Source organism: Colobus angolensis, unplaced genomic scaffold (genome assembly GCF_000951035.1).
Source record: "Colobus angolensis palliatus isolate OR3802 unplaced genomic scaffold, Cang.pa_1.0 Scaffold163, whole genome shotgun sequence".
Taxonomy (NCBI): Eukaryota; Metazoa; Chordata; class Mammalia; order Primates; family Cercopithecidae; genus Colobus; species Colobus angolensis.
The window spans coordinates 2,074,320-2,100,420 of NW_012114744.1; the positions used below are offsets into that span (position 1 = coordinate 2,074,320).

The 26,101-nt window shown below is 37.5% G+C and overlaps 1 protein-coding gene across 1 annotated transcript in view; it reads left to right on the forward strand.

Moving 5' to 3' along the window:
* MET (MET proto-oncogene, receptor tyrosine kinase) overlaps window positions 1-26,101 on the forward strand; it is a 117,501-nt gene that overhangs the window by 17,791 nt on the left and 73,609 nt on the right. The window contains exons 2-3 of the mRNA XM_011937370.1: window positions 5,810-5,859; window positions 9,154-10,367. Of these exons, the coding sequence (XP_011792760.1) occupies window positions 5,817-5,859; window positions 9,154-10,367 (1,257 nt within the window). The 5' untranslated portion in view covers window positions 5,810-5,816. The remainder of the gene's footprint in view (window positions 1-5,809; window positions 5,860-9,153; window positions 10,368-26,101) is intronic.

The following is a 26,101-nucleotide window of genomic DNA, read 5'->3' on the forward strand; positions in this document are numbered from 1 at the left end:
CTAACTCTTTTTTAAAGAGTTAAAATACTGGTTCCTATTTGTTTTTACCTCTCTAGTACGGGAGGCCGTTACTGTGGCCTCTGTCTTGGGGGGCAATTTTTGAAGGACTTCAAGAACTTGAACCGAGGTTAGAGGAAAACCACAAGATGGCTAAAGGGTGGGAAAAGAAGAAATAACACTATTTAAACTGTGGATGAGAGGACTAAAGTGATGAAGCAGTCACCAGGTATTTGGAGTGGTCTCACCCAAGGGACTGTGCCAACTTCCTCATTTTTTGAGGGCAGGCAGAAACTGGCCAAAGCACAAGTTAGGATAATAAGCATAGTAGCTACATTTATTAAATGCTAGGGTGTGCTGCATAACTGAATGACAGCGTTTCTCACAGTTTATCTCCAACTCTCATGGCCAACCCATGATGTATATGATTATCCCCATGTTTTGAATGTAAGAAACTGACACTCAAATCAGAAGGCATGTCAGCAAAAAAGGCCATATTCACATCCCATTTAAGTCTGTCGGACAGTAAAACCCACACTCTCTCCACTACAGTCTGCCTTGTCTCCAGAATATTTTGGGGTGTTTAAATGTGATTATGCCAAAGAGCAGTTGAATGGGCTGAAAAATTCTGAAGATTCCTCCTGTCCCTTCGATTCACTGTTAGAAACCATTGTCAAGGTAGTGTCTGGCTACAATAGAAGGGATTTTTGACACAGCCTATTGTTTTATCTTTTTAAAGTCAATGTAGCGCTTTTGATGATCATAACACTAACTGTAAGTCTTTAGGCATAAGAATCAAACATTCAATCAAGCATGTTTACAAATTTGCTTTCAGCCCAGTAGATCTATCCACTTTTCCATTTAGGTTACAAATTTAGATTTCAGAGTTTATTGTGTTATCTTCACGATAACACAATAACAAAGACTGTACACTCTTTGAGGGAAGAAACTCTTAGTATCTAGTCAGGTACATTGCATGCATTGGGTGCTCCCAAATACTTGATCAATATCTTATAATACAGTGTAATATGATTCTTCATAAACAGTGAGTGTTTATAAACACAGTATTTTAAATGTCATCAGGAATCTTCTATTGGAATCTTAACTTTAATAGGCCTACTTTTAAAGTTAATAAACATAATATAAATGTGGACAGGGTTAAGATTTTTCCTTAGGATTTCACTCTGGCAAGTCTTCCTGGAAATTTAGCCATGGCTGTTTTTATGACTGTAATTTCCTTAATATGGGGCTTCAGCCATATTCCATCATCATAAATCCCTTTCTTGCACTTAAAAGCAATGTTAAGATATTTTCCAGTTTCGGTATCTTAACTCTTTAATTAGATCAATTATTTCCATTTTGAGATTATCTTATGTAAATATTGTAGAAGATTTTGGAATTATATAAGAAAAAACTAGTATACCACCTCAGAAATCTTAACTAACAGATATGTTCCCAAATGCAAAGTGAAATATTTTAAATAATTATTCAAGTCCCAATTACTTGAATATTTTACATAAAGTTGGTTTTATGCACTTGACTTTGTGTTTAAACTCAAGTTTGTAGTATTTTCTAGTGGACATTGTTAGTTTAGGACTTTTTCAGGTGCAAGGAATAAAAAGAATCATTACTAAACTTATTTAAAATAAAAAGAAACAAGGAAGAAAAGAAGAAATTTTACTGGCTTCCCTTAGCTTAAGACATGGCTGGATACAGATGCTCAAACAATCGCATCAGGAGCTGCCTGCCTCCGTGTCTGGGCTCTCTGGCCTCTTGGGTCAGTTTCATGCTCAGGCTGACTTTTTCCACATAGTGGCAAAGATGGGCATCAGACATCCCAAGATAAAAATCATCTTTAGTGCTCATGCTCTCAGAAGGCAAGAGGCCCTCTCCCAGCATCCATATTAAATCCCCGAAGAGATTCTGTTTGGCCTTGCTTTGGCCACATACTCAGCCCTGACCAAGTTCCATGTCAAGAGAATAGAGTTCATTGAAAGGCCAGCCTGGTTTGCACACTCATTCTGTGTTGAAAGATGTAGACCATGTGATTGACAGTCCCAGCAGATAGGAGAGGGAGAGTTTTAAAAAGAGTTGGCAGTATAAGAGACAGTGGATTCTGGGAAGGTAAAAAGAGGTGTTTATTAAAATACTGTGCCTTTGGAATAAAAATCTTTTCCAGGAAATGCAAATAATTTAAAACAACTCAAATAAGCATCATACATTTTAAAACAATTAGAAGTACACTCAGAAGAACTGAATTGCTTGTTTAGATTTCAGCTAATATTTTCTCCTCTTTGAACCTTAGTTTTGTCATCTGGAAACATAGGATAATGCTTACCTTATAAGATAATCATGATTAGAAAAGATGATTGAACTGACCATATCTGTGTACTATAAGGTGCTATCTGCATAGTTATAAATTATGACTGCTAAGAAAATTAATCCCTAAAGAAAGCAAAATTACCTGTGTCAAGGTTTAGAAAGTCTCTCTCTCAAGAAAAAAGTTGTTCTATTGCCTCTGTTGGTATTTTCCTGAGGAATCAGTGTTTGAATACACTATACATTTTTGTAGGCTCTGCAATGTTTTTATGATGAGGACAGTGATAGTGTTGACAGTTGCTCAATGAATACTTAGAGATTTAAATGTATTGCTAGATTTCTGGGAAATGAAAAGACCAATGTAAGCTACTTGAATAAGAAAACTAGAGGTGGGCAGATGGTGGACAGATCAAGTCGCTGGTTTTAAAGGCAGGCTGAACTGATATTTGTAGCTGTTAATAACAGAGCCATCTTCTTTAAAGGAAGTACTCCTAAATATCAATAGTTTAGTGGCCAAGGTGCCATTGAGATGATTACTGCCAGGAAATGTTTTGCCAGTGATATTACCTTAACTTTCATCTGAAAAGAAATACAGAAATGTTTTATAGATGATTCACTTTCACCTGATATGTGCACAACATTTTAAGAGAATGAATTAGTCAGTCCGTTTGAATCATCTTTACATGTTCCTTTTAGCAAGGAACTCAAAGTTGGTTAAATGGCTAGCACTATTTCAGAAAGAAAAAATAACAGAAACAATGAAAAGATAGTCTATATTGAAAGCCTGATCCAGACGCATCATGGGGGGATAAATGTATCAGGGCAAAAATATACAAAAAGTGAAAGTATTTCTGGAGTATTTCACTAGCAATATAAATATTAAAATGCTCACACAGCCAGATCTGGCAAGTTATATAGATGAGGAAGTGAAAGCAATATATGCCAAGTCAATGGCATTGGTGTAAAATGTAGTCATAGGGGAATAATCTCAGAGCTGAAAATTATTAGAAATGGAAAATACTTTGAAGTTCTTTAGTTCCACCCAGGAGTATGCCATTAAATATTTAATAACCATCCCCCTACAGGCTTTAATAAGCCCTGATTTGTAGTGTTTGCCAATTTCTGTGGTGTCAGTACACCCACCATGGCTGATTTCAGGCTGCCAAGATGAGGTCACTGAAACACAAATTGGGAAGAGATGCACATAGTAGGCTGTCATGAGCCAGCACACAGCTGGTTCAACACTATAATTTTCAAATTAGTTGGGTAACTTGCTTGGGTCATACAAATAATTAGCTGCACTGCCACAACTAAAACTAGGTCCTCTCCAATGTTTGACCTCAGAATTGTGAATGCATTATGAGGAAAGCACCATGATTGATTGATTAGTAAGCCCACGTGACTTTCTGTCCTGGTTAAGTTCTCCTTTAGGGGCCTCTGTAGACATTTCCACACTGAGTTTAAACTATAATCTGTCTATCTCCACTACTGGCCTGAGAGCTCATTGACATTTCAAAAGTGTTTTATTTATCTTTGTATCTTCAGCACTCTGTACAGTATCTGACACTTAGATGCTTGTAAGTGTTTGTTGGGGGCCATGTACAAACAATAGAGAACATGCATTGACCTACTATGTGCCGTGCAGTGTTGTACATGCATTTAACTCATTGAATCCTTAGAATAAGTCTCAAAAGTGAGGTAGGTGCTATCATCCTGCCCATATTTTAATAGAGGCTTAGACCTATTTGCCTAAGGTAACAGAGACAGTGATTGGATTCAAACCCTAAAGTCTGGCCCAGTGCCTGTGCACTTGGCCTCTCAGCTGTCACTCATTTAACTAGCAGTTATCATCTTAGTGCCCAGCTCAGCACCAAATATGTCTAAAAGGTCTCCCTCCTTTCCTTAGGAAGGACACAAAACATTTCCCAGAAAAGATCTGATCTGACCAACACAAACCTTTGTTAATAGGGACCAGGCCTTTATTAATGGGAATGATCAAGGAAATGGGGCGTTTTCGGTGATTACATTTTCTCATTATCTGAGGTTTGAACAGAAACCTCTATTTTAATTAAAATTTCTGTTGTCGACAATGGGCCCTAGTCCCATTGTTTTCTTTAATTAAAAAAGTTAACCTTTTTTTGATGTATTCACTTGAAAAATGGCATCACCATATGGTAACAAATAATGTAAAGAAGGTATAGGAGACTAAGGTACTAACTCCAACTGTGTTCTGCGAGGGTTTTTCTTTGAATAGAAAATATATTCTCCTTCCCCACTGATTTTCCATCTCATCAAATGAAATAACAAAAAGCCGATTTCTACATGTGTACATTTTCTTGGATTCTTGTCCACTGAGATTTAGTACAGTGTGTGACTTATGTGCCAACCTTAAGATAGGAATCTTATTTAAAAATGTAATTTAATACAATATCCCTTTTTTTTTTTTTCTGATGGAGTCTTGCTCTGTCACCAGGCTGGAGTGCCGTGGCGCAATCTCAACTCACTGCAACCTCAAACTCCCTGGTTCAAGAGATTCTCCTGCCTCAGCCTTCCAAGTAGCTGGGATTACAGGCACGCGCCACCATGCCCAGTTAGTTTTTGTACTTTTAGTAGAGACAGGGTTTCACCATATTGACCAGGATGGTCGTGATCTTCTGACCACATGATCCGCCCACCTCTGCCTCCCAAAGTGCTAGGATTACAGATTATTTTGAAGGCTTCTTCAAAAAACATAGAAGAAAAAACGTCATTCACACTTCACACTGCGTTAATGGACATCAACTAACATGCAAATTGGTTATAATACTTTCCTCCCTTTTGGCAATAATAATTCATTTGTTTCCTTTCTTTCATTATCATTTCTACAGAAAATACAGCAATAAATATTTATTAGGCTCAATTTTGTTAGATACACTGATACCATATTGATAAGTGCAGTTAACTTTTCACATAATATTTATTTTTCCCATTGTGCTCTAGATGGTTTAGATACATATTTGCAGTTTGGTTTACAGTTTGTATTTGCCCTCTAGTAGAACAATTTGTCCCTAATCCTTTTCTTCTATTCCTTGTTATTCCCTCTACCAGCACCAAAAATTTGCTAGTACATTGCAAAACAATGAGAATTACAAATAAAAAAGCAAGCATTTATATATACTCTTTATTGATCAAAGTGCTTTCAGAGATGAGATCTCTTTTTGATCCTTAAAATAGTCATGTGAAAATATCCAACCCTGGGACTCAGAGGTGGATGATTGCCTGGAGTCACACAGCTAGAGAGGGAAAGGGTAGAATCAGAGGTCTGATTGTCTGACTTCTGTTCTAGTGCATGCTCCCGCCTCGCTTGGGAAGCTGCTTCGGTATAGTGAAGCACTTAAGAGCATGAATGAGTTCTCTTTAGCAAGACATGGAATTGAAGCCTGGCTCTAACTGTGTGATTTTAGCAAGTTTGCTTATCTAGAAGAGAAAGATAATAATACTTCCTTCTTCACAGGGTGTTGATGAAGAGTAAATCAAAGGGTTTAGCAGAATGCCTCGCACATGGTAAGCACTCAGTATATGTTCTTGTTATTTTTATTATCACATGGCTTTGCCTTACTGAGGCTTCATCTTTTCCTCTAGTCCAACTACAGTTCTCTGGCTTTGCTTATCCCTTCATAGCCTGTACCCCCAATGACACGATCTTGGCTCACTACAATCTCTGCTTCCCAAGTTCAAGCAATTCTCCTGCCTCAGCCTCCCAAGTAGCTAGGATTACAGGTACTTATCACCACACCCAGCTAACTTTTTTGTAGTAAAGATGGAGTTTCACCGTGTTGGTCAGGCTGGGTTCAAACTCCTGACCTCAAGTGATCTGCCCATCTCAGCCTCCCAAAGTGCTAGGATTACAGGCATGAGCCACTGTGCCCAGCCAAGAATCTTCATTCTTTATCCTCCTTTGAGACTCGGTTCTAGCATCATTTCCAGTGGAGTTGATCTCCCTTCCTCTGCATTCTGATAACCGTTAACCCACTGCCTCCATCAAGTGACTTGAGCTTCCCAGGGAAGGGCATCATGCCTTTGTAGACATCCAATAAATGTTAGTAGAAGAAAGGGGAGGTCCTGCCAATAATCATATGTCTTTCCCACAATTTAAGAATAAACCCCTTTTCACCCTGTTACTGCTTTCTGCTTGTCTTCCCTTTGACAAACATTCTACTTCTTTGTCACCCATTCCCTCAGTCTAACATCTGACACTGCTATAGAAACTACTGCCTTGAAGATCAACAAAGAGGTTCCATGTGGACCAATGTCCTCCTTCTTGAGACCCTCGCCTGGCTTTTGTGACACAGTGCAATATTTGCTCTGTTGATGCCTCACTGACCTTAACCTTCCTTGACTCCTCCACAGATTTCTCTACTGTGGCTATCCCCTAAGATTTAGGTCATTTGCCTTCTCTTCTTTCATCTAGTCTGTTCATGAACACACCCATTCTTGGTTTTAACCATCACCTCTATGCAGATAATGTGCAAAGTTTATTTCTAGTCCGAGTGGAGTCTCTGTTACTCTGCCAATCAAGTTCTAAATTGTTATTCCTTCTAGTGCAGCAGTGGCAAATACCTGACACTCATGTGTCTCACTTAAGACAGATATTGTTTCACCCAAGACCGATCATGCCACTTTCCCAGTCAAGGCAGGCTTCTCAGAATCCTTCTCATTTCCGCCTCTGTTCTTTGGCACTAATGCTCTGTCTGCTCAGAGTTTTCATTCTTCACTTGTTCCAGGCACCTGTTTCCTGGTGAATAATGTAAAACCTACTAGTCATCCTTATAGGAGAACATGCACTCATTTCCCAGCAGCACATCCGACTCAATGTTGTTAAAACCAATCTACCATTCCTATATATTCAGCCTAACTTCCCAGTGCAGTCTACCCTAGTTTTATAACTTGTTCTACTTTTCCAAGATAACTGCTAATCATCTTTGTTTGTCTTTGCTTTCTGTTTTGCACTGTGTTTGATACATTAGGGTATCAAATCCTACTTACTCAAATATGTCCCTTATTCGTTCCTTCTATCCTTGAGGCTACCGTATTTGTTCTGGCCCCTGTTACCTCATTGTGGAATATAAAAATAGCCTGTCAACTGGTCTTTCCATCACCAGGTTCTCTCTGTTCTAGGCCACCCTGCCTCCAGATCAATCTTCCTAGAGTAAAACCTTCATTGTATCACTCTCTAGCTCAAAATTCCTTAACGATTATCAATCACCTCTTAAAGTCCCCCATTCTTAGACTATTAGTAGGGTAAAATTATTTTTGATTTGGAGTCAAAAAGTTTTGGATGCAAATTTTAGCTACTACCCTTAACCGTTACATAACTTCGAATTTGTGGCTTAATTTTTATTCATCATCTATTCAGTATCTATTCGTTTAACACCTTCTGCATCTCAGGCTCTGTACCAGGTACTTGGGATACAATGATGAGCCAAACAAACCTCATCCTTGCTCTCCTGGACCTCACAACATAGTGAATTTGTCTCTGTTTCTCACGATCATAATAATCCTAAGTACAGGCTGTGCTTTTTTCCCTTGACGCTTGTAGCTTTTGGTTTGTGCTATGCAGGGTACTGTAGTGCCATGTACAATGCCTCAATAATCAGCATATATGGGTTATCACTCAGCCACATTGCAGCTTCACTGAAGGGCAGTGGCTATGTCCCATTTCCCATAGTGCAAGCACAGAGCCCTGCACATACCAGCTGCTCAGCGATTTCTGATGTGGTTTTTGTAGATCCAGGGTTAGTCTTTGGCACAGTCATAATGCCTAGTATGTTTTTAGAGGCTCCCCCTCTACTATCAGAATTATGCTATTAAAAAATGTCATACCTATTTAGTTTATACTCATTCTAAGGCCTCTCCTTTCCAACCTGCTACCCTGCCTATAATTATTATAAGGAGAACTCACAATGTTCATAACTTGTGCACCTTAAGTTTGAAAAACTGTAAATAACAAGCCCATTCATGTTTCCTCATAGAAATACTGTCTATATGCATACAATGAAACGTTAAAATAATGTACTTTTTACTAAATAGCTTTTTGAGTTGGTAATGAACAATATGTTGTTTTTCCCTGAGAAGTAGTTCTAGGACTTTAGTTCTGAAGATTATGTTTTATTTTATACATTTTCAGCCTGCTATTTTTCAGTTCCCAGTGATCCTACATTAAACATTTGTCTGTCTAAAACAATAGGTTAACTGTAGCCAAATTATAATCAAACCATTCCTCTCCACACAAAATCCTATAAACAGCATGTGATCATATTGCTTCTAGAATTTATGATTGTTTTCTTCCAAAAGGAAGCTAAATTTAGCCTAGTAATTCTACATGCTCCCAAGAAAACAATGCCTGCTGTGATTTCTAGAATAAATGAATCTGAACCGCAGTTCCTTTACTTGACTAACAGAGAAACTTTAAATATCAACCTAGTCATTAACCACAGTTATTAAACCACATTAAACAACCAGCAAGGGGTTAAGAAAGAAAGTTGCTACGTTTTTTCTTTCATTGCTGAATGAGTCTAACTTAGTTACTGTATCAACCTTAATACAGAACATTGTTTGCATCTCAATGGTTCTCTAAAATTATTCGTTCATGGCTTGAGTTCTAAAATTAAGCTATGTGGAGTCATGTCCAACCACACAATGCATCTTTATGTGAAACTGGCTAGAGTTTTTGTTTTCCTTCTATGTAAAAGTCCAGTTGGGAAGCTTTATTTCTGATCGTTTAACTGGTATAGGTCTTTCAGTTTTCTCTTCGTTTCTGACAACTGAACTGCTCTCACCTTGAACCTGTTTTGGCAGATAAACCTCTCACAATGAAGGCCCCTGCTGTGCTTGCACCTGGCATCCTCGTGCTCCTGTTTACCTTGGTGCAGAGGAGCAATGGGGAGTGTAAAGAGGCACTAGCAAAGTCCGAGATGAATGTGAATATGAAGTATCAGCTTCCCAACTTCACCGCGGAAACACCCATCCAGAATGTCATTCTACATGAGCATCACATTTTCCTCGGTGCCACCAACTACATTTATGTTTTAAATGAGGAAGACCTTCAGAAGGTTGCTGAGTACAAGACCGGGCCTGTGCTGGAACACCCAGATTGTTTCCCGTGTCAGGACTGCAGCAGCAAAGCCAATTTATCAGGAGGCGTTTGGAAAGATAACATCAACATGGCTCTAGTTGTCGACACCTACTACGATGATCAACTCATTAGCTGTGGCAGCGGCAACAGAGGGACCTGCCAGCGACATGTCTTTCCCCACAATCATACTGCTGACATACAGTCGGAGGTTCACTGCATATTCTCCCCACAAATAGAAGAGCCCAGCCAGTGCCCTGACTGTGTGGTGAGCGCCCTGGGAGCCAAAGTCCTTTCGTCTGTAAAGGACCGGTTCATCAACTTCTTTGTAGGCAATACCATAAATTCTTCTTATTTCCCGCATCATCCACTGCATTCGATATCAGTGAGAAGGCTAAAGGAAACGAAAGATGGTTTTGTGTTTTTGACAGACCAGTCCTACATCGATGTTTTACCTGAGTTCAGAGATTCTTACCCCATTAAGTACGTCCATGCCTTTGAAAGCAACAATTTTATTTACTTCCTGTCGGTCCAAAGGGAAACTCTAAATGCTCAGACTTTTCACACAAGAATAATCAGGTTCTGTTCCATAAACTCTGGATTGCACTCCTACATGGAAATGCCTCTAGAGTGTATTCTCACAGAAAAGAGAAAAAAGAGATCCACAAAGAAGGAAGTGTTTAACATCCTTCAGGCTGCATATGTCAGCAAGCCGGGGGCCCAACTTGCTAGACAAATAGGAGCCAGCCTGAATGATGACATTCTCTTTGGGGTGTTCGCACAAAGCAAGCCAGATTCTGCCGAACCAATGGATCGATCTGCAATGTGTGCATTCCCTATCAAATATGTCAACGACTTCTTCAACAAGATCGTCAACAAAAACAATGTGAGATGTCTCCAGCATTTTTATGGACCCAATCATGAGCACTGTTTTAATAGGGTAAGTCACATCAGTCCCCACTTACACACTGTGAGGTGTAAATTAGAAATAAGTATCAGTCTCAAAAAGAATATCCAGAACTTCTTTTGTGCTTGGTAAATGGTATTTATCCAAAATAGTTGCAAATTTTTTCCAAGAAAATTTAGAAATTGAATCTTCATTTACACCTAAAATCTTTAAAATGTAATATGTTAACTAAAAGAAAAATATTTTTACAATTCAGATTTGTGTGCTTGTGACACTTCAGATTATATTAAAGTTATTTCCCATATAAGATTTTGTAGTTCTGATCAGATTTATGCAGATTTTATCACAACAGCAATTCCCATAAAACATAATTATTGACATTTCTGTATAATCTCTGCAACATTTACAAGATGCTCAAGCTAATTTGTACACTTTAAATAATTGTTCCTTATGAGATTATATTCTCTCACTGATACACAAATGATTAATCTGTATTCTTGACATTATTTAAAGGAACTTAACTGTAAAAAATCTCTTCTGAAATGCTGGTAAATAAAACATTTTTAAATGAGCTAGTATACTTCCCTAAACAACCTGTAAGAGTAGAGAGGAGATGTTTGCTCCCAAGTCCTTCTTTTAGAGCTTGACTTTAATCATGGACTTCCTTCTGGAAAAGACTTGTGTCTACCAAGTTCTAGCTTGGCACTTTACCTGGTTGTTATTTGATATTTATAAGCATAAATATTTTGGTTGATGATTATTTATACGTATATGAAACGGTGTTTTCATAGAGGCTGTTAGAGATATTCTTAGTGCTGTGATTTAAATATAGTAACAGCTACCAGCTATACCTGGCGAATTTATCTTGCTAGTCAGTTGATCACCTGGTCTGAGTGCTTGTTGTAGCTTCGAGTTTCTTCTATGACCATAATTGAATGAACAAATACTATAGCTTTTCTAAAGACAGTTTGACTTTGGCATGGTATGTTTCACTTACTTTAGCAGTTTTCAATATAAGATATAAAGGTTATAATTGCAATCAGGAAGAACATTAAACATGTCCTCAATAGCATAAAGTATATAATTTGCTGAGGGGTAAGGGCATATTAATTCAGAAACAATTGGTTGACTTTTGCTGAAATGTCTGGGACACTTCTCTAGATGGAAACTGTAGTTAACTTTTTATGATGCTAGGAAAATACTTCCAAGAAAGTCAGTTCATCTTTTGGTGAACTAAAAACAAAACTTCCTTCCTCTCTCTTCCAAAGTCTATGAATATACATAACATACATGCACATACATTCCAACTAAGACTTATTTCCCCCTGCATACATTTAATATATGTTGCAAAGAAGCAATGGAATTCCTCATGAAGCCCCCTTTTCTTTACCAGGAACTACAAAAGAATGAAAGGAAACAAAATGATTTTCAGAAACCTGGGATTAGGAAATAAAAATATAATGTTAATAGCATTACAGTGAAGATATTTTTCTGCACCCAGTAAGTTGATTCTGAGACACAAGTTTTAAAAGAGTCTATTAGGAATTCCTCCAGGGCTCCTAGAGCACATGGATTTGCTATTTAAATCTTTCTTTGTTAAAAATTAAAAAGAAGGGTAGGGCAAGAAGAAAATTAAAAAGCAAATTCATAAAGGTATATTGATATCTCATTTTTTAACTTTTGTACATTTCAATCCTTAGAGATGTAAAAATATTTATCAATTCTAGAAATTCTCAAAACACATCAGAATTTTATCCTACCCCTTTGACTTTTTTAATGTTTCAAGGGACACAAAGAGATGGGATTATCCAATGAAATTCAGGTCAGTTTTATCGCCCAGGAAAAATTCCCAAAATGCACTAGCCACACCTGAAACCATTATCACTCCCATCACAAAAATTCTTGCGGGAAACAAGATGGAACTTGCCAACATAGTCTTCTTACAAAGGAAGCCAATTTTTACACTGGCCAAATTCCATAGACAAATACCTTCAGACCTCCTCTATTTATTTGCCTGTTTATCTTCTCTGGTTACAAAGATCAAACTTCTTCTGAGACTGAGACTACACATATTCTCTGTCTTCGTATAACCCATCCAGACCTCAGATTGTTCCAATAATGAGCGTATAATCATTTCCTAGCTTAATGCCAAAATGAAGGCACCTAGAGCCATTCATCACACACACACAAAAACAAAATGATTACAAGATCAAAGCTGTTTAGCAGGACTCTCAAGCAATAAGATGACTCCATTTTGTCTTGGCAGATTTACTTGGCCAGAAATCAGGTGACCCTTTTAATAATTTCTTGGAACTGAGTTTTTACTTTGGCATCAAGTTTGGTGAAAAGACACACATACTGTAGCTTTGTTATTAACATCTCTAATACATTTGTAAAGGGACTCTTGTGGACAAGGTTAAGAAAGCTGCAGCTGTAACTTTCCACTTATGCTTCTGCCCTGTCCTCAGTGTTGACACATTGCTGAAAGAGGGATTTCCTGGCACTCCTTGAGCTCTCCTCCATGTGCAAAAAGTGTTTCTATCACAAGATCAGATAATGGGAGTTCCAGGGAAGGGCCTTTCACATTTTAGGGGTCCGGCAGGTGTAGCAGGCCTGACTTGCTTATTTAGGATCACATATTATGTTGCTTTTCCCAGTCTCACATTTCATGAAATATGTCTATGCAAACTCTTCACATGCATCTTCTCATATTGATGACATCACAAAAGCCCTCTGAGTCATCTGATAATTCCCAGTGCTCATCATCTTCACCCATAAGCTATTTGTGCTTCAGAACTCTTTGTCTCCACATATGATGCTGTTTCTGGAAACTTATCCCAAGCCACAAGTGCCCACTTATAGAATACCAATGTTGTTGACTGTATCAGTTGTTCTATAAGAATATATTCTTGATCCTCACAATGTGTCTGTTTTTTATGTTGCTTTTGAAAGTGCTTCTGAAGAATTTGTTTACAGTGACTTCCAACATTGAGTACTGTGAGATTATACACCCACAAATAATTACTAAATCTGTTTAAGTATCTTTACCTTCTCCTTTACCCATTCATCAATCAACCTCTGTAAGCATCCTAAATTAGTATTGATTGAAGTTGTTTTAGGCTAATGCATATTCTCTAAATAGCACATTTTTGTTCAAAATAAAATAATTGAGAAAATTGTCCCATAATATGAATGGAACCTTTGTAAAGACCCATATGTAGGGAGAAAAAACCTTCATCTCTATTTGAGGATAAGCAGTAGCAAAAATTTCATTAACTTGCTTAAAATTAAGTGGAATTTAATTTTAAGACTGTGGAATCTCTAACGGTCTCTTACCTATAAGGGATTGATTAATGTGACAATTTCAGGAAAAAAAAGAATCAGTACACATTGGCCCAATCTCCTACAAATGAGAATCGATGCAGAATAAGAGAATTTTTTAAATCCCCAAATCAGCAAAGGTCCTGTTCCCTAAGTTATAGAATATTTATTAAAACAGTGAAATAGTATATTTTAGAAAAAAAATTTAATCAAAGTTGAAATTAGAAAAGGGTTCTTGAAATAGCTCTCACCTTTCAGAAAATACAGTTAATACACAATACTGCTTTTCTTGCAGTTCTATTATCAAAGTTTTGCTCTATAGGTAAGCATTTGAAAGACTTGTAGCAAATATTTTCACCAACATCTTGATGACCTTAAAGACCAAAGTTGGATCAAGTGAAGGGGAAAAGCATTTGGTGCCAGACACACCTGGGTGGAAGTCCTGGTTTACTGCATACCAGCCATGTGACTTCTGCCACATTACCTAACTTCTTGGAGGCTGAGTCTCACTGGTAACATGCAGATAACAGTATGTACTTCACAGGGTTTTGTGGAAAATTTGGGATAATGTATATGACGTACCTGGCACAATAAGATGACTATAAATTTAGCCCTTTGGGAGACAGCATGGACTAATGGAAAGAGACTGAAGTCAGAGATGTGGGTTCAAATTTGAACTCCACCATTTTCTACCTGGATGGCCGTGAGAGCATTATTTAAACTCTGAACCCATCGTCTTGCATGTAGGACTATTGTGTGGACAGGTATATTAATAACATCTGTAAAAGGTCCCAACTTGGTCCTTGGCACAAAATAAATAGCAGCTATTATTGTAAGGAATACTCACATAAAGAAAGGCAAATTCAAATGATTGGATTATTTTCTGGAAGAGGTACTTTCTGGTTCTATTGTTTACAAGGGTCTTTCACTTCCCTCTCTGTTATGAGTTACCTGCCTCCATAATGCTTAATTTGTGTTATGTTGTTCTTAAGATTTAATAGTTCCAAAAAAAGATGGGGTGAGGAGTGGTGGTAGTTTGAGGGGGCAGAGGATGGGGAGAAAGACAATTGAATCAAAACTGTACTATAGTCAAGTTCGAAGGTATAATTTGTTCTCCTTCCTCTCACTTTCAATCCTAAGTATGCATGACATAAGATATTACTCTTATGTACTTTGACATATCTTGCATTCAGGAATTTGCAGATAATGCAGTTTTAGAAAAAGTGAACCTCATAGGTTGTTTGTATTGGGCTTCCTTGTTTTTAAACATCATTTATACTCAAATTCAAAGAGTAGCCAACTGCTTCCCAAAATAAAGGAAACTTAAGGTAGTAATTTTCCATCTCCGTTTCACAGAATGCCAAAGTTAAAGAGTCACTACTCAGAGCCATCAAAGGAAGAAAGCGAAGTGATTAGAACAGCTTTAAAGGAGGACAAAAATTAAAACAAGATGCAAACAAGGAATAATAGGAATAGGCAGAAAAGTAAACATACAATGATGTTTCTTTAGTATGATTATAAAGATGATAGATGAGTAAAATCGAGTTACATTTAAGTTGTAATGGAAGAAAATAATTGCAGCCTTCCATCAGGAAACCACAAGGACCGTTATTGATCTGTCATCCTCAGGGCATGTCTCATAATATTTAATAAAATAAACAAAGATTTATAACTTTTATAGGCCATATATCTATAATCTCCCACACCACTTGAACTGTGAATGTGGAGTCAATGTTACAAATAACATCCCTGTAATTATACTGGTTTGGCATGCCTTATTTAAACAATCTAGCACTCTCAAGAGAATGTATTTTGTATTAGGGATGAAAAATGTGAAGTCAGATTGTAGAGTTTTTTACTTATTGTGTTCAAAAATGAGAAAATGTTATCCAATATGAAAAATGTTGTTAAGGATTCTTCATTCTTAATATTAGACAGTCTTCCGAACAGAAATATTAAATATCTTGGCCATATGCCAAATGTAATAGCTACCAAAGCAAAATCTTGCAAGAAAGAAAATCCTTGAGGTATAAAGATTCAATGTACTTTTTAAAAAATGTAAGTAAAAGGTCATTAATTTTACACTTCATTTATTTTTCTTCTCTAGACACTACTTCATCCTCTCCTAGGCTCAGGGAGCCACTGCTTCCTAACTTCTTCATTTTAATTATCTATGCTACATTCCACAAAGAGTGGCATATTGCATTCTTTTATTAAAAGACATTTAAAATTAGTTTCTTTCCAGAATTTTGTAATGCCCCCTGAGATCGCTGGGCACACCCTGGGGTGTTAGAAAACATGTTACAAAATGAACCACTAATTCCTTTTGCTTTTTCCCTTCCTCTTGCTACCGCTCTTTAAACCATTACGTGGCTCATTCACAGGTCTCTCTACCCCAGAAAAGATGAAAAAGCAAAGCCATGATGTTTTTATAACCTAATAGCAAGAGAACACAATGCTGAAACCGTCACCAAAACTGTGGGTAGGTTTTACCATGGGTTATATTAATTCATGATATGATTGATAATATCTCTCACTTGTGTGGGGAATGAAGCGTTAACTATGCCACATGCATTTTAAATTAATTTGACATTCTTCTTAATGTCCTTTCAAACAGGTGGCATTATAACCTGTGTCTTATTTAGGTAGTTGATTTCTACACGGAGATTCACCTGATAAAACTGGTATCACAAACAGGAAGGGGTTTGTACAAAATGGAATAAATCTTCAAGTCGATTTTTGTAAAGTCCAAATGTTAATTAAAAACTTTGAATTCACAGCTCTGATACATGATATTTTCATTGACATAAACATGATGAGAGATTTCTGGAAGCATGTGGGATGCTGCATTGATAAGGATATGAACCTCCTTGAGTAATAATGGATTTTTTACTCCGAATACTGTTTCACATTTTGGGTGTTACATCCTTACTTCAGACTTCTGCCTTATCAGTGGCCATCCCACCCTATGTTCTTATCTCCTCGGTCTAATAAGAAAAATGAGGACCTGTCAGAATGTAGATAGAAGACCCTCCGGGAATTTCTGCCACTGCTTATTCATGGATTGGCACAGATACTGATTCAGTGGGCACACAGAGTTCACAATGATTCAGAGCCCAGATATGTGCCCAAAGTCACATCTCCAGCGTCCAGGGAGGACTGTAAAGTGCTCGTTATCAGGAAAATGAAACCAAGGGCTCAGCTACTCCTGAAGTCATTAAAACTCCTTCCCTTAATTTTTTTTTTTTTTTTTTAAATAGTGTATGTGGTAACCGAATCTAGGATCCTGGATACATTTCAGTCTGCTAATTACATATTTTTTTCCAACTAAAATGTTCCAGGCAGGTTCATTTGCATGTGGATTACTTGCTGAGCCATGTTGACTTCCTATTCTAAAAACCTCACTCTGCCTTGGGAAGCAGCTTACTGCACTTCACGCTAGACCTAGGCTAATGTTGGAGCAAAGTGTAGCTACCCATATATACTTCAAAAATATTTTCCAGTCTCCCCACAAGAGGAAAGAAAAATGTCTAGCAATTGTATGCTAATTTAGACTAAAGCTTTGTTTTAACCATTCTTGGTGATCACAAATGGGGAAAAATGATTTGTGAACAGTATAACTATAACACAAGCAAAAAAACATTGTGAATTCAGAGGAAAGTGGGACTTCATTTGTCTTATTTGGGTAAATCACCAAAATGTTCATCAGTCAGAGGACATTAAAATGGTAGATGATACTTCAAATCGTGCCCCAGGTAAAAGGAGTGAATTAAGGTTAGTTTTGATTTGCAAACCATTCTCTTCTAGGGCTGATTTTATAAAAATTAAGTTTGCTGAATCATCATCTCAGAACATACAGTTATTCATGATTAGCTAGAATTTGTGTCTGTGTATCAAAAAAGTAAATTTGTATGATATTAAATTTTCTAACAATGCTTTAAATGTAAAATGTCCGATTAACACTTGCATCTAGCAGCCAGTCTACTAACTAAACTATAGGTGAAGTCATGCTCAGGAAATGGGGAAAATGCACAGATTAAATTGGTCTGTTAGCTCTGAGTGAATCAATAGTGTTTAGTGCTAATGCACTAAGAAGATTACAAGCACTAATGCAGTAGCAGTCAATAGCGAAAACGAATATCTCTAAAAAATATCTTGACAATAAACTGTGCAATATCTTCCATTTATCTTAAGCTAATTACATTACCTGCTTGTTCTTTCATCTTATTAGTTTAAGACAAGTGCTAGAAGCCTAACCATTTTATTTAGTGCATAAAAGGGCCAAAACCTTGTAATCATTGTTTTCAGCAGGAGATAGAGGAAAGGATTAATTCATGTAACCAAGATTCAACCAGAAATTCAACAGATATTTATTTAGTCTCTAAACCTGATAGTATTACAGTGGAGAATGAGCTAGACTGTACCTGTCTTCAACAAGCAGATAGACTAGTGAAGATGACAGTAAACATTCAGTCACACCAATGAACAAATATATCTTGATAATTTATGAAATATACTGTGAGGGAAATAAACATCTGTGAATGCAAATGAGAGGGAATATCTAAATTTGGTAGTTGAGTCACAAAAGGCTGTCCTGAGGAGGTGAAAGTTAACTTTTACATAAAGATTAAAAGTTTAGAAAAGAAAGCAATATGTCTTTAGTACATGTGCAAATATATAAATTAATGGTCATTACTTGTTTCGCAAGCTTTACATCTTAACTACAAGCTGCTACCTTCAATCAGCTTTCTTAAGTGGTTTGCGGTCATTAGTGCATACTATCTTACACTTAGAAAAACATTGCAAGAAGTAGTATGATGCTGGAGAATTTAACTTCTTATAACATTTCCTGCCTTAAACAGCTGTAAATGTGTTTAAACATTCTTTTGATTTCTAAATGAATTAAGTTACTTTTTATTATGTGGTTCTTCTTCATATGAAGAAAATAATATGTAGATTACTAGAAGCTAAGAATATACTTTAAATCGTGCTCACAGTCACTGCCTTTCCTGGCCTGTCACCTTAATCAGCTTCTTTGAAAATCACTATTTCTTACCTAAGCCAAGTTGTTTCTTCCTTGTTTCCCTCTTCTTCCTTCAATGGCCAACACTTGGTACCCTATTTGTCAGAAGAACATGTTCTTCTTGGGGGAGGAAGGGATTGCCCGATTACCAATAAGTTTTATGACCAAGAGAAACATAAGAATCTGAGAACACATGAAATAAACACTTTTGAAACTAGCAAAATTACAAACGTTAATAGAACTCAAGGGAATGTGATGCTGAAGTGATCCCAAGTCACATTGTCTTTCTGCCTCTGTGCACTGTAGTCTGCACAATTGCATCCATTTTTAGACCATTTCCTTCTCATGAGAATCATGTGCATGGAGGGCCAAAGGAGAGACAAGTGCTCACAAGGATATCATGAGCACCTATCAAAGTACAAATGAGTGCTCTCCAGTCAGTGCCATCTTTATATTGTTCTGGTTTACAGGCAATGCCTTCATCTTTACCTACAGACACATTTTGCTTTTCTCTTTCATTTTAATCCTGTTCATCTATATATATTTAATCATGCAAATAGCTAAGTAAGTTTGTGTCTTGTACGGCAGGCACTTTGTCATGCTTCTTTGTACCTAAGCATATACTTTGCAAATCATAAACAATAGTGTTGATTTTACTTGATATAAAAACTTGGATTCTCAAAAGAAATTATGTGTTCACACAATGAACAGAGAGCATCTGAATTGCTGAAGTGTGACTGAATCATATGCAGTATCGTTTTAGTCATCTCTACAGACCAGGAAGATTTGAAATGCAGGTGTAAAAAAGATGTATGAGGCATCAAAAGAAATATTCACCTTTCTTTGTGTTCATTTTTTTTATTTTTGCTTGGCCAAGAAAGAAGGGGTTTTTTCCACGGGAATAGGAGGCTTCAGGGCTTATTCCTGTGCCTACAAGTCAGAGAGGTCACTGGCTTGCCCCTTCCTGAAGGCTGTAATTACAGGCAGAGGACTATTTATTTTCCCGTAAGGCGACCAGAATCTTGAGTGTAAAAAACTGTTTACAAGAGTACACTGTGTATAGGGGTTACACACAACCTCAGGAAAAATAATAGGAAAGTGAGACTATTTTTCTTCATGTATTCAATAACATGAGAAGGTCCAAGACTCTGGAAATGTTCTAAAGTACAATAATAGAGATGAATATAAGGTCAAATTAGGTGATCCTGGGGCTTAAGGAACTGAATTAAATGAATAAAGAGGAGGAATTTCTAATAGGGCATAATCTAACTGATGATTTGTTATATGTAAACTTATTTGTGGCTCCAACATCATGGTACACAAGAATGAATAAATGTATTAGTAAGAGTAATTGAGAAGTATTTCTAATGTGAAAAACACCAATTACATTGGGTTTATCTGGAGCCAATGTGGAAAAAAATGAGCAATGTTTCTTACTCTCAACTAAACTCACTCTCACTTTCAGAACTGTTATAGGAAAGGTACTGATTCAGGTAGAGTTGGGCATGCAAAACACAAGATCAATTCTGTTACTGGCCCGATATTAAGGATATTAGTCTGTGTTTGAAAAATGATTTGTAATATATAAGTAGCAGTTTAACAAAGTAGGTAAAACTTGTAATTAATTTCAAAAGGTCAAAGCAGAGATTATTGACATGTACAAAGATGACCCGCTTTATATACAAAGAGGCCTGCTTTGAGAAATAATACCATAGTACAGTAAATTGTGACTAATTCTGAGATTTTCTGTCTAGATTCTTTTTAAAACCAAATGCTTAAGAAAAATCATGAGACATGAGTAGCAATTACATTTTTTAGGCTGAGTAGGTAGCATAATTGCTCCTACTCCATTTGTTTTTAGTAGATTCTGCACAGAAAAACAAGTTGACCTCGGTATTGAAATTTGGGAGTTCACTATTTGTGGCACAGTTACGAATCACAGAAAAAAATGTACACCAGGACTTCACCACACCTAACAAAAGAAAGTTTTCTTATTAAAAAAAAACACTCCAAATTATTGTGAGATTGAGGGTAACCATGGTGTTAACTATATGCTATTTGATGTCTTATAACCCTGGTGATGAGATAACAATCCAACTGAATGCAGATGAACTCATGAAAAAAGAAGGATTATGAAATATTTGGAAAGTAAACACCTAAATTTTCATAAGTAAATATTAATTAAGTATTTGTGTGATCTTTAGATATGAAAGCTTCCCCTGCATGCCCTTGGCTCTTGGAACCAGCTGTTAAAACTCCCAGCACCTTAGTTAATACCCTGTATGCTGGTAGTTCAAGAACTAGTTAAGAAACAGTCACTTTTTCTATTTTCACTGCCAATGTATAAATAAAATCTCTGTTCCAGTGGATGGATGGCCAATTATTTTAATAACAACGTTGGCATGGCTTCATTTTACCTTTCTTGCTATTAGCAAAGCTTTCCTTTTGTACTCTGAAGTATGGGTAAATCACAAATTAAACTGAACTGTTGTTTGTTTAATGCTGTGTTTCCTGCAAACCTTATTCTTGTCTATGAATCTGAACCCAGTTCCCCAGTGGCTCAAAAACCCTCCATTGGGATTAAGTAATAGTTTACACAACCTTACTCAGTCATTAACCCATGTTGACTTTCTCATTCTTGTGTTCCAGCTTCATTTAAGAGTTTCTTAAGCACTCTATCCAGCTGCTGTTTTGGGGACAACTAACAACACCTATTTAATCAAGAAATTTAATATTTCCAAGGAATCATTTACCCTATCTCAGACTTCTTCATTAGCGTACTCTAATTCAGTCTTGTATTCCTTCTTCAAAATAAAGCCTGGTTTCATTCATAGTAAATACGAAGTTTAAAAATCTTTAATTCTTTTCTTCTGTCTACAAAGCAGAAAAAGAAAATTGTATATTATCATTCCAGACAGGCTTTTTTTTTTGTTTAGTGTATTGAAAATGATACCAATAAGATAAAACTAGACCTTAGTGGCTCCTCCTCATATCCACCCAAACTATTTGTATCTAAAGCGCTGTTGGAGTAAGTAATCTTTGTTAAGAGCAAACCTATTTGTATATCTGATGATAATCTGAGGGATAATAATATGATATTTAAGGAGTTTCTGTCCTTGGCCCTGACTATTTCCTGGTCCTCCTTGACGCCCAGTGATGTGCTGGTAAATGTTAAACTCTGGGAGGAGGGGCAGCAGAAGCCCCTAATTTGTAGCATTTGCCAATTTCTGTGGTGTAAATATCCCACTGAGCCAGTTTCAATGTACCACTGAAACAGCATTAGTCACAGAACAACAATGAGGAAGAGATGTGCACACTTGGCTCTGTGAACTGTTATGAGATGGTTCAAGCACAGCACTGCCACCCTGTCCTACCCGCAACCTGTCATTCTTGTAGTTCCCAGAATCCATCAGCCTCCCTCACAACCCTGCCTTAACACGTGTAGCTTGGTCTGCCTCAGATTCCTTTTAACACTCATTTTGTCAGGTTAACACTTTTTCGCTATTCTTTAAAACTTCCACGCCAGCATTTCCTTCCCCAGGACATTTTCACTAGCCTTCACCTCATCCCCTGTCCCGCAATATTCAGGATTTGTTGCCTTTACTGAGCACACCAGTAGCACTCTGCTTATTTCTACCATGTCTCTTACCACACTCCGTGGTAATGTGTCCAACAGTTCCATCATTAGCCCCCTGAGGGGATGAACTATGGCATTTATCTCCACAGTCCCAGCACCTAAAACAATAGCTTGAACAATATATACATTTATCAGATGAACAAAGAAGTATGACAGAGTCCTGTATGTAAAAATATTACTATAAATAGAATGCTGATTCGTAAAAATAATTATTTAGATAAAACAGTTTTTCGGTCTCTCCCCTAAATCCCTAAAAACTAATTTATAGAATTGAGGAGTTTTCAAGAGTTAAATTAGCACTGAAGAAAAACTGGGGAGTTTCACTATTACCTATGCACCTGCCCTTCCCCCAACACACACCCTGCTCCATTCACCAGTCTGCAATGAAGATTGATCAAAGAACAAAGAAGGAGAAAAATGAAAGGAAAAGGAGAGATCAAGATAGGGAGGGTGAATAGATAGGAATTCCAGAGCTTTGTAATCGAAATTTGGAACTCAGAATTAAAGTCATTAAAAGGAGAAAGAGAGAATACTTTCTCTGCTCCCATAAGGTTTCCTCAAGCCTTTCAACAGCACTCACCCTTTGAGCGGGTGATACTATCTGTAAGAGGGACTTTACGCAATGCTTTAATGGGAGTGGCTTGAGCAGTGACACCAGTAGAGATAACCCTTGAAGCTTTCATTTGAAATCCACAGATTTTCACTTTCGGCCACCAATCTATGATTTCAAGTTGAAAATGATATATGGGTTAAGGAAAAGAAGTTAAGGGTATAAAGGTCTTTATCAACACCATCCTTCCTGTGGCCACAGTATCGTAATCCCAGTGGCAACCTTCAAAGGCACCAAGTACGTGCTTGGTACAGATGGAAGCTTTCCTGAGCTTGGCCTTGGTGTGGATGCAGTGAGAACTGAGTAAGGGCCTCTGGCAGGGACCTTGTCCGCTGAGAAGGTAAGCCCACAGATGGATGTTTCTGATCAACAGGTCCTATCAGAAACAAGGGGAGCAGATAAGTAAAGAGTTTCACTCCACAGCGGCAAGAGGGAAAGGAGGGATACGAGGTCATGACAGTTGGATTAATGGCAGGCTAGAATATAGTCGTTGGCTTGAACAATATATTGCAGCACAATTGAAGGATTCTTGTTACATCCATCATTCATCTCTCCTGGCCCTCCGTGAAGACATTTACCAACCTGTTTCTATTGAGTGTGACACTGTTAGGCGCATAAACAGACTATGGCTCTTACCACCTCCAAGAAGAACTACTTCTGTTTTATTTGTTAGCACAGGGTAATTGGTGCTGTGTCTTTTGAAAATCTCTTATACTTCTATGAGTAAGTGCATTGAAATTTGGTTTCTGTCAACTAAGTAGAGGAAAGCAGAAAACCTCTTTGCACTAAGCATTAAAACCTTCCTAGCTTGGAACAATTTTCTTTATGAATCACTCTGTCACTCCTGGCTATGATTGAAGTGCAGTATGAAGGCTGCTAACCGAAAACACATGGACACAGTCTGCTTCAGATCTGATTCACCTTAGGAAACGATGATAAAGAAGCAAAAGTTTTAACACTTAGAATGCCAAAGTCCATATCATTGTAGAATTGATTCTTTTGAATTGTGGTGGTACTTCAAGAAAAAAGGATTTATTTATTTCATTTATATTTAAGTGCGTTTGTACACATATGTATATAAACCGATACACACATATACATAAAATATATTCTGCTTCAAGTATTTCTCTCTCTTTTCTCTTTACTAATCCAGCTTGCATTAAGAACTGGCTCAACTTCGACCTCTGCCATGAGCCTTCTCCAGCTGTTTAAGCCCACACAGATCTTATTATTTTCCTAGTCTTAGAGGGTTTACTGCCAGTACCATGTTTTCAGAATGTAACTATCAACTGAGTTCTTATACTTTGCATCAGTTAGCTATTGTATGTGTCAATCTTTTGCCTCCCTATGTAGAGGTTGGACCCAAGGTAGAAGCATCTAACAGGATTGACAAACAATAACCTGTTTTTATATACTCAACAAGTGAAAACTTATTTTGTTTACATTTTTTCCCTTTTTATAAGTTAAACACTCACATACACACACACACACACACACACACAGACACATATAAGCCACGGGGACCCTATGACCCTCAAAAACTAGCATATTTTCTATCTAGCCCTTTCTCAAAAAACATGTGCCAACCCCTGCATTAGAGAATAACGTAAAATAATAGTGGGCAGATAACAGGTCCACAAATTTTGGAGAGTCATGGATGACCTTACTTATGAACTTAAGTAATTCTCTTCAGTAGGTATGAGTGTTTCCATTTTACAGATGACGAAATTGAGGCTCATTGATCTAAACAACTGGATTTTGTCTTCATAGGCGTTATGAGGACTCACTAGACCAACAATAGTGATAATAATAACTGTTTAGTTGCACAAGGCAGGGATTTATGTCTTTTTTATTTGCTGCCATATCCTTCAGCACCTAGAACAGCTTGTCACATGGTATGTTATTGTATTCATTTTCCAGAGCTCCCATAACAAATTACCACAAACTGGGTGGCTGAAAACAACAGAAATTTATCGTCACATGGTTCTGGAGGCCAGATGTCAGAAATCAAGGCATCAGCCAGGGCCATGCTCCCTCTGGAGGCTCTAGGGAGGACTCCTTCCTTGCCTTTTGCAATTCTGGTGTCCCAGGCATCTTAGGTTGTGGCAGCTTTACTCCAATCTCTACCTCCGTCTTTACATGGCAGTCCACCATGTCTCTCTGTGTCCCCTCTTCTTATAAGGACAACAGTCATTGAACTCAGGGCACACACTAAATCCAGGATGATTTCATCTCAAGATCCTTAACTAATTACATATCAAAGAGCCTATTTCCAAATAAGGTCACAATCTGACTTTCCAGGTGGACATGAATTTTGGGAAGACATTAATCAGTCTACTGTAGGTCTTCTAACTGAAGTGACCATTTAATATGTTTCTGGCACTGGACTCATTTCATTTAAGCCTCAAAACAAATCTGTTATATAGATATGTGTTTTCCCACTTTACAAGTGAAGAACTGAGGTTTAGAGATCTAGGAATCCTAAAGCTGCATAGCCAGGAAGGGCAGGGCCACTCCTGACCCAAGTTCTCTGCTAGGTTAGCATGGTTGTCACAGGACATGCTGAGAAGGTATTTAGGGAGCATTACGCCAAAAAGTTGTAGAAATGGGCTTAAGGAAGAAGACTCTAAAATCAAAGGAATCAGACTGTAGGAGGCCATGTAGGCGATTTCCTTTAATTCAATAGAAGAGTGTCTAAGAATCAGCCAGGCATGTTGGCTTATGGCTGTAATTCCAACACTTTGGGAGGTTGAGGTTGAAGGATTGCTAGAGCCCATGAGTTCAAGACCAGCCTGGGCAACATGGCAAAATCCCATCTCTACAAAGAAATACAAAAATTAGCCAGGTATGGTGGTACATGCCTGTATTCCCAGCCTCTCTGGAGGCTGAGGAGGGAGGATCTCTTGAGCCCAGGAGGGAAGAGGTTGCAGCGAGCCAAGATTGTGACACTGCACAGCAGCCTGGGTGATAGTGCCACAGCAAGCAAGCAAGCAAGAAAGAAAGAGGGAGAGAGAGAGAAAGAGAAGGAAGGAAGGAAGGAAAGAAGGAAGGAAGGAAGGAAAGAAGGAAGGAAGGAAGGAAGGGGAGAAGAGAAAAGAAAGAAAGAAAGAAAGAAAGAAAGAAAGAAAGAAAGAAAGAAAGAAAGAAAGAAAGAAAGAAAGAAAGAAAGAAAGAAA